The sequence below is a fragment of the Procambarus clarkii genome, chromosome 48, assembly GCF_040958095.1.
Source record: "Procambarus clarkii isolate CNS0578487 chromosome 48, FALCON_Pclarkii_2.0, whole genome shotgun sequence".
Classification (NCBI taxonomy): domain Eukaryota; kingdom Metazoa; phylum Arthropoda; class Malacostraca; order Decapoda; family Cambaridae; genus Procambarus; species Procambarus clarkii.
Window position 1 is genome coordinate 19,013,600 of NC_091197.1, and position 12,208 is coordinate 19,025,807.

At 51.2% G+C, this 12,208-nt stretch overlaps 1 protein-coding gene across 1 annotated transcript in view; it reads right to left on the reverse strand.

Moving 5' to 3' along the window:
* Positions 1-12,208, reverse strand: part of LOC123764808 (cell adhesion molecule Dscam2) — a 256,731-nt gene that overhangs the window by 79,322 nt on the left and 165,201 nt on the right. Inside the window, 4 exon segments of the mRNA XM_069302763.1 lie at positions 1,856-2,032; positions 4,355-4,534; positions 5,087-5,194; positions 6,364-6,512. Of these exon segments, the coding sequence (XP_069158864.1) occupies positions 1,856-2,032; positions 4,355-4,534; positions 5,087-5,194; positions 6,364-6,512 (614 nt within the window).

Below are 12,208 nucleotides of genomic sequence, written 5' to 3' on the forward strand. Positions count from 1 at the left end.
TAATTTGTGTATTCATCATCTTACAAATGAACCACATTGAAGCATGATGTTCGTCAAGTACTTTCGGTCACTTTACTTGATCAGTGTAAATTAGACGAACACCAAGCAAATATAAATAGGGAGACGAGAGGAAGGCGGTGTAAACTGGCAATTAACCAAGCAGACCGTTCAGGACAGGAGCATAGTTAACCAGTAAGACATGAAAGGCAAGGAAAAACAAAGGAAAATAATATTAAGAAGGTAAAACAAACCCAGTTTAGATAAAATCTAAATTGTTACTTTATAAAGTTCTGTTATGAATTGTCTAACGTGGGACAATTACAAGAGCAGAAGCGGAATATTTTATTGAAATATATTTTACCGAGTTCATTTTAAACACTAAATTGACATTAAAAATGGGGGTGAAGGAGTGGGGAGCAACCCCACTCACCTGTCACGGGTTCCTGTCCACTCACCCGTCACGGGGTCTCTGTCCACTCACCTGTCACGGGGTCCCTGGCCACTCACCCGTCACGGGGTCCCTGGCCACTCACCCGTCACGGGGTCCCTGGCCACTAACCCGTCACGGGGTCCCTGGCCACTCACCCGTCACGGGGTCCCTGGCCACTCACCCGTCACGGGGTCCCTGGCCACTCACCCGTCACGGGGTCCCTGTCCACTCACCTGTCACGGGGTTCCTGTCCACTCACCTGTCACGGGTTCCTGTCCACTCACCCGTCACGGGGTCCCTGTCCACTCACCTGTCACGGGGTCCCTGGCCACTCACCCGTCACGGGGTCCCTGGCCACTCACCCGTCACGGGGTCCCTGGCCACTCACCCGTCACGGGGTCCCTGTCCACTCACCTGTCACGGGGTCCCTGGCCACTCACCCGTCACGGGGTCCCTGGCCACTCACCCGTCACGGGGTCCCTGTCCACTCACCTGTCACGGGGTCCCTGGCCACTCACCCGTCACGGGGTCCCTGTCCACTCACCTGTCACGGGGTCCCTGGCCACTCACCCGTCACGGGGTCCCTGGCCACTCACCCGTCACGGGGTCCCTGGCCACTCACCCGTCACGGGGTCCCTGGCCACTCACCCGTCACGGGGTCCCTGGCCACTCACCCGTCACGGGATCCCTGGCCACTCACCCGTCACGGGGTCCCTGTCCACTCACCTGTCACGGGGTTCCTGTCCACTCACCTGTCACGGGTTCCTGTCCACTCACCCGTCACGGGGTCCCTGTCCACTCACTTGTCACGGGGTCCCTGGCCACTCACCCGTCACGGGGTCCCTGGCCACTCACCCGTCACGGGGTCCCTGGCCACTCACCCGTCACGGGGTCCCTGGCCACTCACCCGTCACGGGGTCCCTGGCCACTCACCCGTCACGGGGTCCCTGGCCACTCACCCGTCACGGGGTCCCTACCCACTCACCCGTCACGGGGTCCCTGGCCACTCACCCGTCACGGGGTCCCTGGCCACTCACCTGTCACGGGTTCCTGTCCACTCACCCGTCACGGGGTCCCTGGCCACTCACCCGTCACGGGGTCCCTGGCCACTCACCCGTCACGGGGTCCCTGGCCACTCACCCGTCACGGGGTCCCTGGCCACTCACCCGTCACGGGGTCCCTGGCCACTCACCCGTCACGGGGTCCCTGGCCACTCACCCGTCACGGGGTCCCTGGCCACTCACCCGTCACGGGGTCCCTGGCCACTCACCCGTCACGGGGTCCCTGGCCACTCACCCGTCACGGGGTCCCTGGCCACTCACCTGTCACGGGTTCCTGTCCACTCACCCGTCACGGGGTCCCTGGCCACTCACCCGTCACGGGGTCCCTGGCCACTCACCCGTCATGGGGTCCCTGGCCACTCACCCGTCACGGGCCTGGTGATGAAGGTGAGGTGCCCCTGCAGGTTCTGGCGTCGGAGGGCAAGGGTGTATCCCCTGAGGGGGCCGTGAGTCAGCTGCGGGGGCGGCGCCCTCCAGGTCACTAGCAGGGAGCGAGGACCTCCCACAGCCACGCGCACGTCCTGCGGCGCTCCTGACGGCGCTGAAGGAAGATACAATGTGCGTGAAACTTTTGCAGCAGACGGCGTTTAGGACATTTCATACACATGGCTAAAAATATTTTTGTTGCACTGAGAAAAACGGTTAAAGCTGTTTTGTTGAACAGCTTAACCTAACTCATCCCAACCCAACCCCAACTTAGCCACAGCAACCTAACCTAACCTAACCTAACCTAACTCATCCCAACCCAACCCCAACTTAGCCACAGCAACCTAACCTAATCCATCCTTGCCCAGCATAAATGTAGCTTTGGGTTTGCCCAGTCCAAAGCTACATATAGTTTTAACAATTAGAAAACAAGCTTTGTGCGAAACTGTATGATTTGACCTTGACCCACTACTGAGTAATCGTAATTATAAACGTACTTTTACATATTAAAGTACTCTTAGGGTGTATGAAAATATGTACATTGCCATAAAGATTATTGCAACAATACTTTTAGGACATTTTATAATGTAGAATATGGCGTTATGGGGTTCATGGGGTCTGCCTTGCCGGTGAAGTTTTAAAGTGCTTAAGGACCAGACTTTGAATCAAAGAGAATAACTACATTTCCTGCACTTTCAGCACAGTGGTTATCTTGAGATGATTTCGGGGCTTTAGTGTCCCCGCGGCCCGGTCCTCGACCAGGCCTCCACCCCCAGGAAGCAGCCCGTGACAGCTGACTAACTCCCAGATACCTATTTACTGCTAGGTAACAGGGGCACTCAGGATGAAAGAAACTTTGTCCATTTGTTTCTGCCTCGTGCGGGAATCGAAACCCGCGCCACAGAATTACGAGTCCTGCGCGCTATCCACCAGGTGGTAGTTGTAATACAGGAAGTTCTCTTCTTCAGGAGGAGGGGAAACTTCAACAAATCACCGTTTTCATGTTTCCGTTAATTCCAGTAGATTGAGTGGCCCTCGGGTAGATATTATATAATCACATATATCTGTATAAAACTTAACAATGCTCGTGAGATCTTAAGGTTTATACAGCGAAGGTAATTGGTGTAAGTGAACTTCTTTGAGAAGAGGAAGATTCGCAGAGAGATAACATTATTGCGATATATCGATGAGAAAATCCACAAGGAGCTGTGATGAGGATTTGAACGTATGCGCTGGGTGTTCCCAGACGCACACTCTAAACGACTACAACATAGATTCGAATCCACATTATGGCTTCTGTCGATTTTCTTATTGATATATACCTATAATGTGATTTCTCTGTGTATTGAAAGAGAGGTGACATAGGTAGAGTTACTGGACGGCAGAGCCAGTGTGAAAGGGGGGGGGGGGAATTATGTGAAACCCTAGGTTTCGGCTTCAGTGGACGCCTCAGGAATCCTCGTGGGTGCAGTAGTACCCCAGGTTGCAATTCCTTTGACCATGTCATGAAGTAGTCGTTTAGAGTGTGTGTCTGGGAATACCCAGCGTATAGGTTCGAATCCTCTTCACAGCTCCTGTGAATTTTCTCGAAAGGAAGATTCTTATTACCATTCTTACTGCTGGCCGTGTGTGGTGGTGGTAGTAGGGGTGCTAATGGTGGTAGTGGTGGTGGCTGGGGTGGCCAGGGTAGCCGGGGGGGGGGGAGGGGGGGAGGTAGCCGGGATGGCTGGGGGTGATGATGGGCTTGAGGTAATTTGCAGTGGTTGAACCCCATACACAGATATCATATGTAAGATAGGGATAGATTAGCGGAAGTATAATGAGAGGAGAGCAGAGTGGGGGAACATAATATCTGATTTAAGAAAGAATACCGACAAATTTTTAGACTATTTTTTGGCTATGTGTTGTATGTGGGTGCTGACATTCAGTCTCTTGTCTATGTCTTGCCTATGTCCAGTCTCTTGGCTACAGGCCAAGGAGCTTTCCCTCATTTTTATGGCTAAAGTTAACATTGTCTATCTGAAGTTGAATTTGATTTGATGATGTATTGTCAATAAAATATAGTATGTCTTTTATATGTTTAGTGTGAATTTGTTGGTTGACATCCACGAGTGGACTTTTTAATTTATTATTTACAATTAATTATATGCTACGCTAGTGAGCGACAACGCTAATCATCGCGTGTCAGGTTATCTTGTCAAATGTTTGTGTATATATAATTTTAAAACCAATATTCCTATCAGTGGACGTTACTCTGTGATTCAGACAGCACTACCAACCTTTCTTTGGGGCCCTGAAGTTGTGGAGGGAGGGAGGGAGGACCACAGTTTTAGGTAGAGACAGCTAGAAGGAGGCCGGGGACACAGCTTGAGGGAGGCCGGGGACACAGCTAGAAGGAGGCCGGGGACACAGCTTGAGGGAGGCCGGGGACACTAACCTTCCTCAGTAGTGGTGAAGACGTGGACTAAAGAGGGCTGCGACACGCCAAGGTCGTTGTGGGCCATGAGCCTGACAGCATACGTCCTGTAGGGGGCCAGCGCTGTCAGCACGTGTGATGTGGCCCACTGGCCCACACTCACGTTCCTCCCGTGGACAGCCCACGACTCCTCCTCCGACGCTGGCCATGGATGAAACAGCTGTATTCACGGGGACACTCTACGTTTAAGCCACAACTAAAACAGCTGACCAGCCCTCACGTATAATATTTCCCGCCAACATTTCCGCGGCAATATTTCCCGCCAACATTTCCGCGGCAATATTTCCCGCCAACATTTCCGCGGCAATATTTCCCGCCAACATTTTCGCGGGATTATTTCCCACCAAAACTCAGAATCAGTAAAATTGTACATATGAAAAAGCAAAACAGCTGAAATCTTAAAGTAAAAAGGATAAATTGTATTCAGGCTTACCTCTCGCATACACTTATTTAATAATAATGAATGTTTGTCAGAGAAATAGTTATGCAACCCACAAGTTGTATGATGAGGGTTTCACTACATTGACATCGTCGAGATTTACTATATTGTGACAGTTGTTATAGTGACTCACCTTGGCATTGTATGGTGACAGGAGGCCATATAGTGACTCACCCCGGTACTGTATGGTGACAGCAGCCATATAGTGACTCACCCCGGTACTGTATGGTGACAGCAGCCATATAGTGACTCACCCCGGTACTGTATGGTGACAGCAGCAGGCTGCGGGAGAATCCAGGAGACGACGGCGGAGCGGCTGGTCACCTCACTCACACTCACGCCTGCTGGCGCTGTGGGCGGCTCTGTGGGAGGAGGAGGACGAGGAGGGCCTCAGTCCTGGCACTTTGCTCGCTGCTCCACCTCTCCTTCACACACACTCACTGCCTCTCTCATTCTCAGTCTCTCTCACTCGTTGTCCATATTTATACATATATTAGTAATACATTCTGAGGCTATAGGAACTTATGATATTTTGCTGGGGCGTGTTGGAGGAAAGGAGAAACCCGGTGGGGAAGGGGAGGGGGCCCGAAAGAGGGGGGGGGGCCCGAAAGAGGGGGGGGTGCCCGAAAGAGGGGGGGGGGGCCCGAAAGAGGGGGGTGTAGCCCCCTGGGGCGGGGGACTGAATATGTAAAGAAAGGGTTTGGTGTATGTTTTCTTTTGGGGTGGGGGAGGGGGGTGGGGGAGAGGGTGGGGGAGGGGGTGGGGGAGGGGGTGGGGGAGGGGGAAGGATTAGTGTGTTTGGGGGTTAGGGGGCGGTGGGGGGGGGGGTGGAGGGTGTAGGGAGCGGCTGGGCAGTGCCGGTGGAGGGGGGCGGGTGAGGTGGTCAAGATTAGCGGGGTTATTAATGGGGCGGTTTGATGTGCTGGGACGGGGGGGGGGGGGAGGGACGGATGACGAGTTCACCAACTTGTTCATCGAGATGATAAAATGCGTCCCAAAGGGATAGAGAAGATTAGGCTATGTCTAGCCTCCTCTTATATCACAGGTTCCTCAAGGGGCCTCAACATCCACACGGTATACACAATACAATCATTATTTTACATTTCAACCACACATCTACAGCCATACCACCCGGGGTGGTCGTCGAAGTGCAACAGGTGTGCGCCAACAGGTGTGTGGGAGCATATGTGGCATTTTTATCACGAGAGATGCCTATGATGGGTGAAGGATGGGATAGGGGTACGGCCAGATGTACAGGTGTAGAGAGAGAGAGGAGTGAAGGCTCACATGTACAGGTGTAGAGAGAGGGAGGAGTGAAGGCTCACATGTACAGGTGTAGAGAGAGGGAAGAGTGAAGGCTCACATGTACAGGTGTAGAGAGAGGGAAGAGTGAAGGCTCACATGTGCAGGTGTAGAGAGAGGGAAGAGTGAAGGCTCACATGTACAGGTGTAGAGAGAGGGAGGAGTGAAGGCTCACATGTACAGGTGTAGAGAGAGGGAGGAGTGAAGGCTCACATGTACAGGGACCCACCTATGATAGCGATGTCAAAGACGTGGGAGTGGTCTCCGTGAGGGTTGGTGGCGCGGCAGGTGTAGGGGCCGGCGTCGCCTGATGTCACCGCCCGGATCTCCAGGACAGCCCGCACCACGCTCCCTACCTCGCTCTCGCGCACCGATGTCCTGCACGCGCGCCCGCACAAACACGTTGCAACAACAGTAATTTAAACAAGGAACGCTAAGATAATTATGAGACCTCGCCAAGCCAGTATGACCATAAGTGGAAGGGATATGAAGCTGGGATAAGGATAAGGAGCTAGGATATAAGGAGCGGTGCCCAACCACTTGGACCATCGGGAATCGAACGCCGACCCTGCAATAAACAAGGCCGTCGCTCCACTAACCAAAATAATCTAAGAGTACCTTGACAAAATGTAATCATGACCTGAAAGATGGCTGCTTGATTTTAACCCCGACATATGCAAAGTAACGAGGCTAAGGGAGCGTGATAAGATCAGAACGTTAGTACTAAATGAAAGGGATTCAACCCCAAGGGTCGTCAAGCACCCCAGAGTGAATATGATAACATATATATGAACACGATGGCTGGTTAACTGTATAGGCTCTTGGTCAATTGAACAGGACGCCTGGACAACTGAAAAGGACGCCTGGACAACTGAACAGGACGCCTGGACAATTGAAAAGGACGCCTGGACAACTGAACAGGACGCCTGGACAACTGAAAAGGACGCCTGGACAACTGAACAGGACGCCTGGACAATTGAAAAGGACGCCTGGACAACTGAACAGGACGCCTGGACAATTGAAAAGGACGCCAGGACAACTGAACAGGACGCCTGGACAACTGAAAAGGACGCCTGGACAACTGAACAGGACGCCTGGACAATTGAAAAGGACGCCTGGACAACTGAACAGGACGCCTGGACAACTGAAAAGGACGCCTGGACAACTGAACAGGACGCCTGGACAACTGAACAGGACGCCTGGACAATTGAAAAGGACGCCTGGACAACTGAACAGGACGCCTGGACAACTGAAAAGGACGCCTGGACAACTGAACAGGACGTCTGGACAACTGAACAGGACGCCTGGACAACTGAACAGGATGCCTGGACAACTGAACAGGACGCCTGGACAATTAAACAGGACGCCTGGACAACTGAACAGGACGCCTGGACAACTGAACAGGATGCCTGGACAACTGAACAGGACGCCTGGACAACTGAACAGGACGCCTGGACAACTGAACAGGACGCCTGGACAATTGAACAGGACGCCTGGACAACTGAACAGGACGCCTGGACAACTGAACAGGACGCCTGGACAACTGAACAGGACGCCTGGACAACTGAACAGGACGCCTGGACAACTGAACAGGACGCCTGGACAACTGAACAGGACGCCTGGACAACTGAACAGGACGCCTGGACAACTGAACAGGACGCCTGGACAATTAAACAGGACGCCTGGACAACTGAACAGGACGCCTGGACAACTGAACAGGACGCCTGGACAACTGAACAGGACGCCTGGACAATTAAACAGGACGCCTGGACAACTGAACAGGACGCCTGGACAATTGAACAGGACGCCTGGACAACTGAACAGGACGCCTGGACAACTGAACAGGACGCCTGGACAACTGAACAGGACGCCTGGACAACTGAACAGGACGCCTGGACAACTGAACAGGACGCCTGGACAATTAAACAGGACGCCTGGACAACTAAACAGGACGCCTGGACAACTGAACAGGACGCCTGGACAACTGAACAGGACGCCTGGACAACTGAACAGGACACCTGGACAATTAAACAGGACGCCTGGACAACTGAACAGGACGCCTGGACAATTGAACAGGATGCCTGGACAACTGAACAGGACGCCTGGACAATTAAACAGGACGCCTGGACAACTGAACAGGACGCCTGGACAATTAAACAGGACGCCTGGACAACTGAACAGGACGCCTGGACAACTGAACAGGACGCCTGGACAACTGAACAGGACGCCTGGACAATTAAACAGGACACCTGGACAACTGAACAGGACGCCTGGACAACTGAACAGGACACCTGGACAACTGAACAGGACGCCTGGACAATTAAACAGGACGCCTGGACAATTGAACAGGATGCCTGGACAATTGAACAGGACGCCTGGACAATTAAACAGGACGCCTGGACAATTGAACAGGATGCCTGGACAATTGAACAGGACACCTGGACAACTGAACAGGACGCCTGGACAACTGAACAGGACGCCTGGACAACTGAACAGGACGCCTGGACAACTGAACAGGACGCCTGGACAATTGAACAGGACGCCTGGACAATTGAACAGGATGCCTGGACAATTGAACAGGACGCCTGGACAATTAAACAGGACGCCTGGACAATTAAACAGGACGCCTGGACAACTGAACAGGACGCCTGGACAACTGAACAGGACGCCTGGACAATTAAACAGGACACCTGGACAACTGAACAGGACGCCTGGACAACTGAACAGGACGCCTGGACAATTGAACAGGACGCCTGGACAATTGAACAGGATGCCTGGACAATTGAACAGGACGCCTGGACAATTAAACAGGACGCCTGGACAACTGAACAGGACGCCTGGACAACTGAACAGGACGCCTGGACAACTGAACAGGACGCCTGGACAATTAAACAGGACACCTGGACAACTGAACAGGACGCCTGGACAACTGAACAGGACACCTGGACAACTGAACAGGACACCTGGACAACTGAACATGACGCCTGGACAATTAAACAGGACACCTGGACAACTGAACAGGACGCCTGGACAACTGAACAGGACACCTGGACAACTGAACAGGACACCTGGACAACTGAACAGGACGCCTGGACAATTAAACAGGACACCTGGACAACTGAACAGGACGCCTGGACAACTGAACAGGACACCTGGACAACTGAACAGGACACCTGGACAACTGAATAGGACACCTGGACAACTGAACAGGACACCTGGACAACTGAATAGGACACCTGGACAACTGAACAGGACACCTGGACAACTGAACAGGACGCCTGGACAATTAAACAGGACACCTGGACAACTGAACAGGACGCCTGTACAACTGAATAGGACACCTGGACAACTGAACAGGACGCCTGGACAACTGAACAGGACACCTGGACAACTGAACAGGACACCTGGACAACTGAACAGGACACCTGGACAACTGAACAGGACACCTGGACAACTGAACAGGACGCCTGGACAATTAAATAGGACACCTGGACAACTGAACAGGACGCCTGGACAATTAAACAGGACACCTGGACAACTGAACAGGACGCCTGGACAACTGAACAGGACGCCTGGACAATTAAACAGGACGCCTGGACAATTAAACAGGACGCCTGGACAACTGAACAGGACGCCTGGACAACTGAACAGGACACCTGGACAACTGAACAGGATGCGTGGACAATTGAAAAGGACGCCTGGACAACTGAACAGGATGCCTGGACAATTAAACAGGACACCTGGACAACTGAACAGGACGCCTGGACAACTAAACAGGACACCTGGACAACTGAATAGGACACCTGGACAACTGAACAGGACGCCTGGACAATTAAACAGGACACCTGGACAACTGAACAGGACGCCTGGACAACTGAACAGGACGCCTGGACAACTGAACAGGACGCCTGGACAATTAAACAGGACACCTGGACAACTGAACAGGACGCCTGGACAATTAAACAGGACACCTGGACAACTGAACAGGACGCCTGGACAATTAAACAGGACACCTGGACAACTGAACAGGACGCCTGGACAACTGAACAGGACGCCTGGACAACTGAACAGGACGCCTGGACAATTAAACAGGACGCCTGGACAATTAAACAGGACGCCTGGACAACTGAACAGGACGCCTGGACAACTGAACAGGACACCTGGACAACTGAACAGGATGCCTGGACAACTGAACAGGACGCCTGGACAACTGAACAGGACACCTGGACAATTGAACAGGACGCCTGGACAACTGAACAGGACGCCTGGACAACTGAACAGGACGCCTGGACAATTAAACAGGACGCCTGGACAATTAAACAGGACGCCTGGACAACTGAACAGGACGCCTGGGCAACTGAACAGGACGCCTGGACAACTGAACAGGACGCCTGGACAATTGAACAGGATGCCTGGACAACTGAACAGGACGTCTGGACAACTGAACAAGACGTCTGGACAATTGAACAGGATGCCTGGACAACTGAACAGGACGCCTGGACAATTGAACAGGACGCCTGGACAATTAAACAGGACGCCTGGACAATTAAACAGGACGCCTGGACAACTGAACAGGACACCTGGACAACTGAACAGGACGGCTGGACAACTGAACAGGATGCCTGGACAATTGAACAGGACGCCTGGACAACTGAACAGGACACCTGGACAACTGAACAGGACGCCTGGACAACTGAACAGGATGCCTGGACAATTGAACAGGACGCCTGGACAACTGAACAGGACGCCTGGACAACTGAACAGGACACCTGGACAACTGAACAGGACGCCTGGACAACTGAACAGGATGCCTGGACAATTGAACAGGACGCCTGGACAACTGAACAGGACGCCTGGACAACTGAACAGGATGCCTGGACAACTGAACAGGACGCCTGGACAACTGAACAGGACGCCTGGACAACTGAACAGGACACCTGGACAACTGAACAGGACACCTGGACAACTGAACAGGACGCCTGGACAACTGAACAGGACACCTGGACAACTGAACAGGACGCCAGGACAACTGAACAGGACGCCAGGACAACTGAACAGGACGCCTGGACAACTGAACAGGACGCCTGGACAATTAAACAGGACGCCTGGACACCGAAGCTTTTAGGACACCGTTCACTATCCCCTCAAGGTCAGGATTGGAGTTAGGAGCAACGGCTCGGATCCTTAATTAAACAAATACCAAACAAGGCGATCCAGCAGCTCCATTACTAAAAACAAAAAAACAAGTTCGCAAGTGATTGATACAAATGTACAACTGATACACACATAGAAATGTTTGGTAGTGAGCCTGTCCTGGACCTGACGGGAAAGAATGAGAACTATGCATTCTTTCATTGTATGTTGTCTGAGATCATACAATTGTATGTGTCATTGTATGCTGTATGTGGACATACAATGCTAGGAAACTATACATCTCACAACGCTAGAAAACGGGAAGAAGACGAGTGCAAATAATACTCATGATAAAGATAATACTAAAGATAATACTAAATAATACTCATGATAAAGATACTACTAATACTAAAGATACTCATGATAATTGACAGCATAAAAACATACCAAAAGTTCAGAATGAGACACGAGAATGGAATGAATCTGAATGAGAGTTAGTATTCATTAAAATTTCAATAGTATATATTACAAAAATTGGGGGGAAAGAGTCATTGTATTAGCTGAACAGTTAGACAGGCGGGGCCCAGGAACTGGAGCTCGACTCTTTAAAAGATTTTTGTTTCGGTATGAACCGTTTTAAAATTTTATCTTCACAAGATTTTTAAAAATTAATGTCGGGTAATTTTATAATCACAAGAATTATTTTCATTAATAAAATGTTCTTTATTCATGACATGTAAGTGACAAGTGCTATGCTCATTAAAATTAATTATGAATTTTGAACATTAATATAATTGAGAATCTCCATTTTTTTCAAAAATATTGCTGGCAAAATTTAAACAAAAATAATAATTACATTCATATAATAACTCATGTTGTCTGTCAATAACATCATTAAGACAGATTTACTTAAAGTTAATTACATAATTGTCACTTTTTTC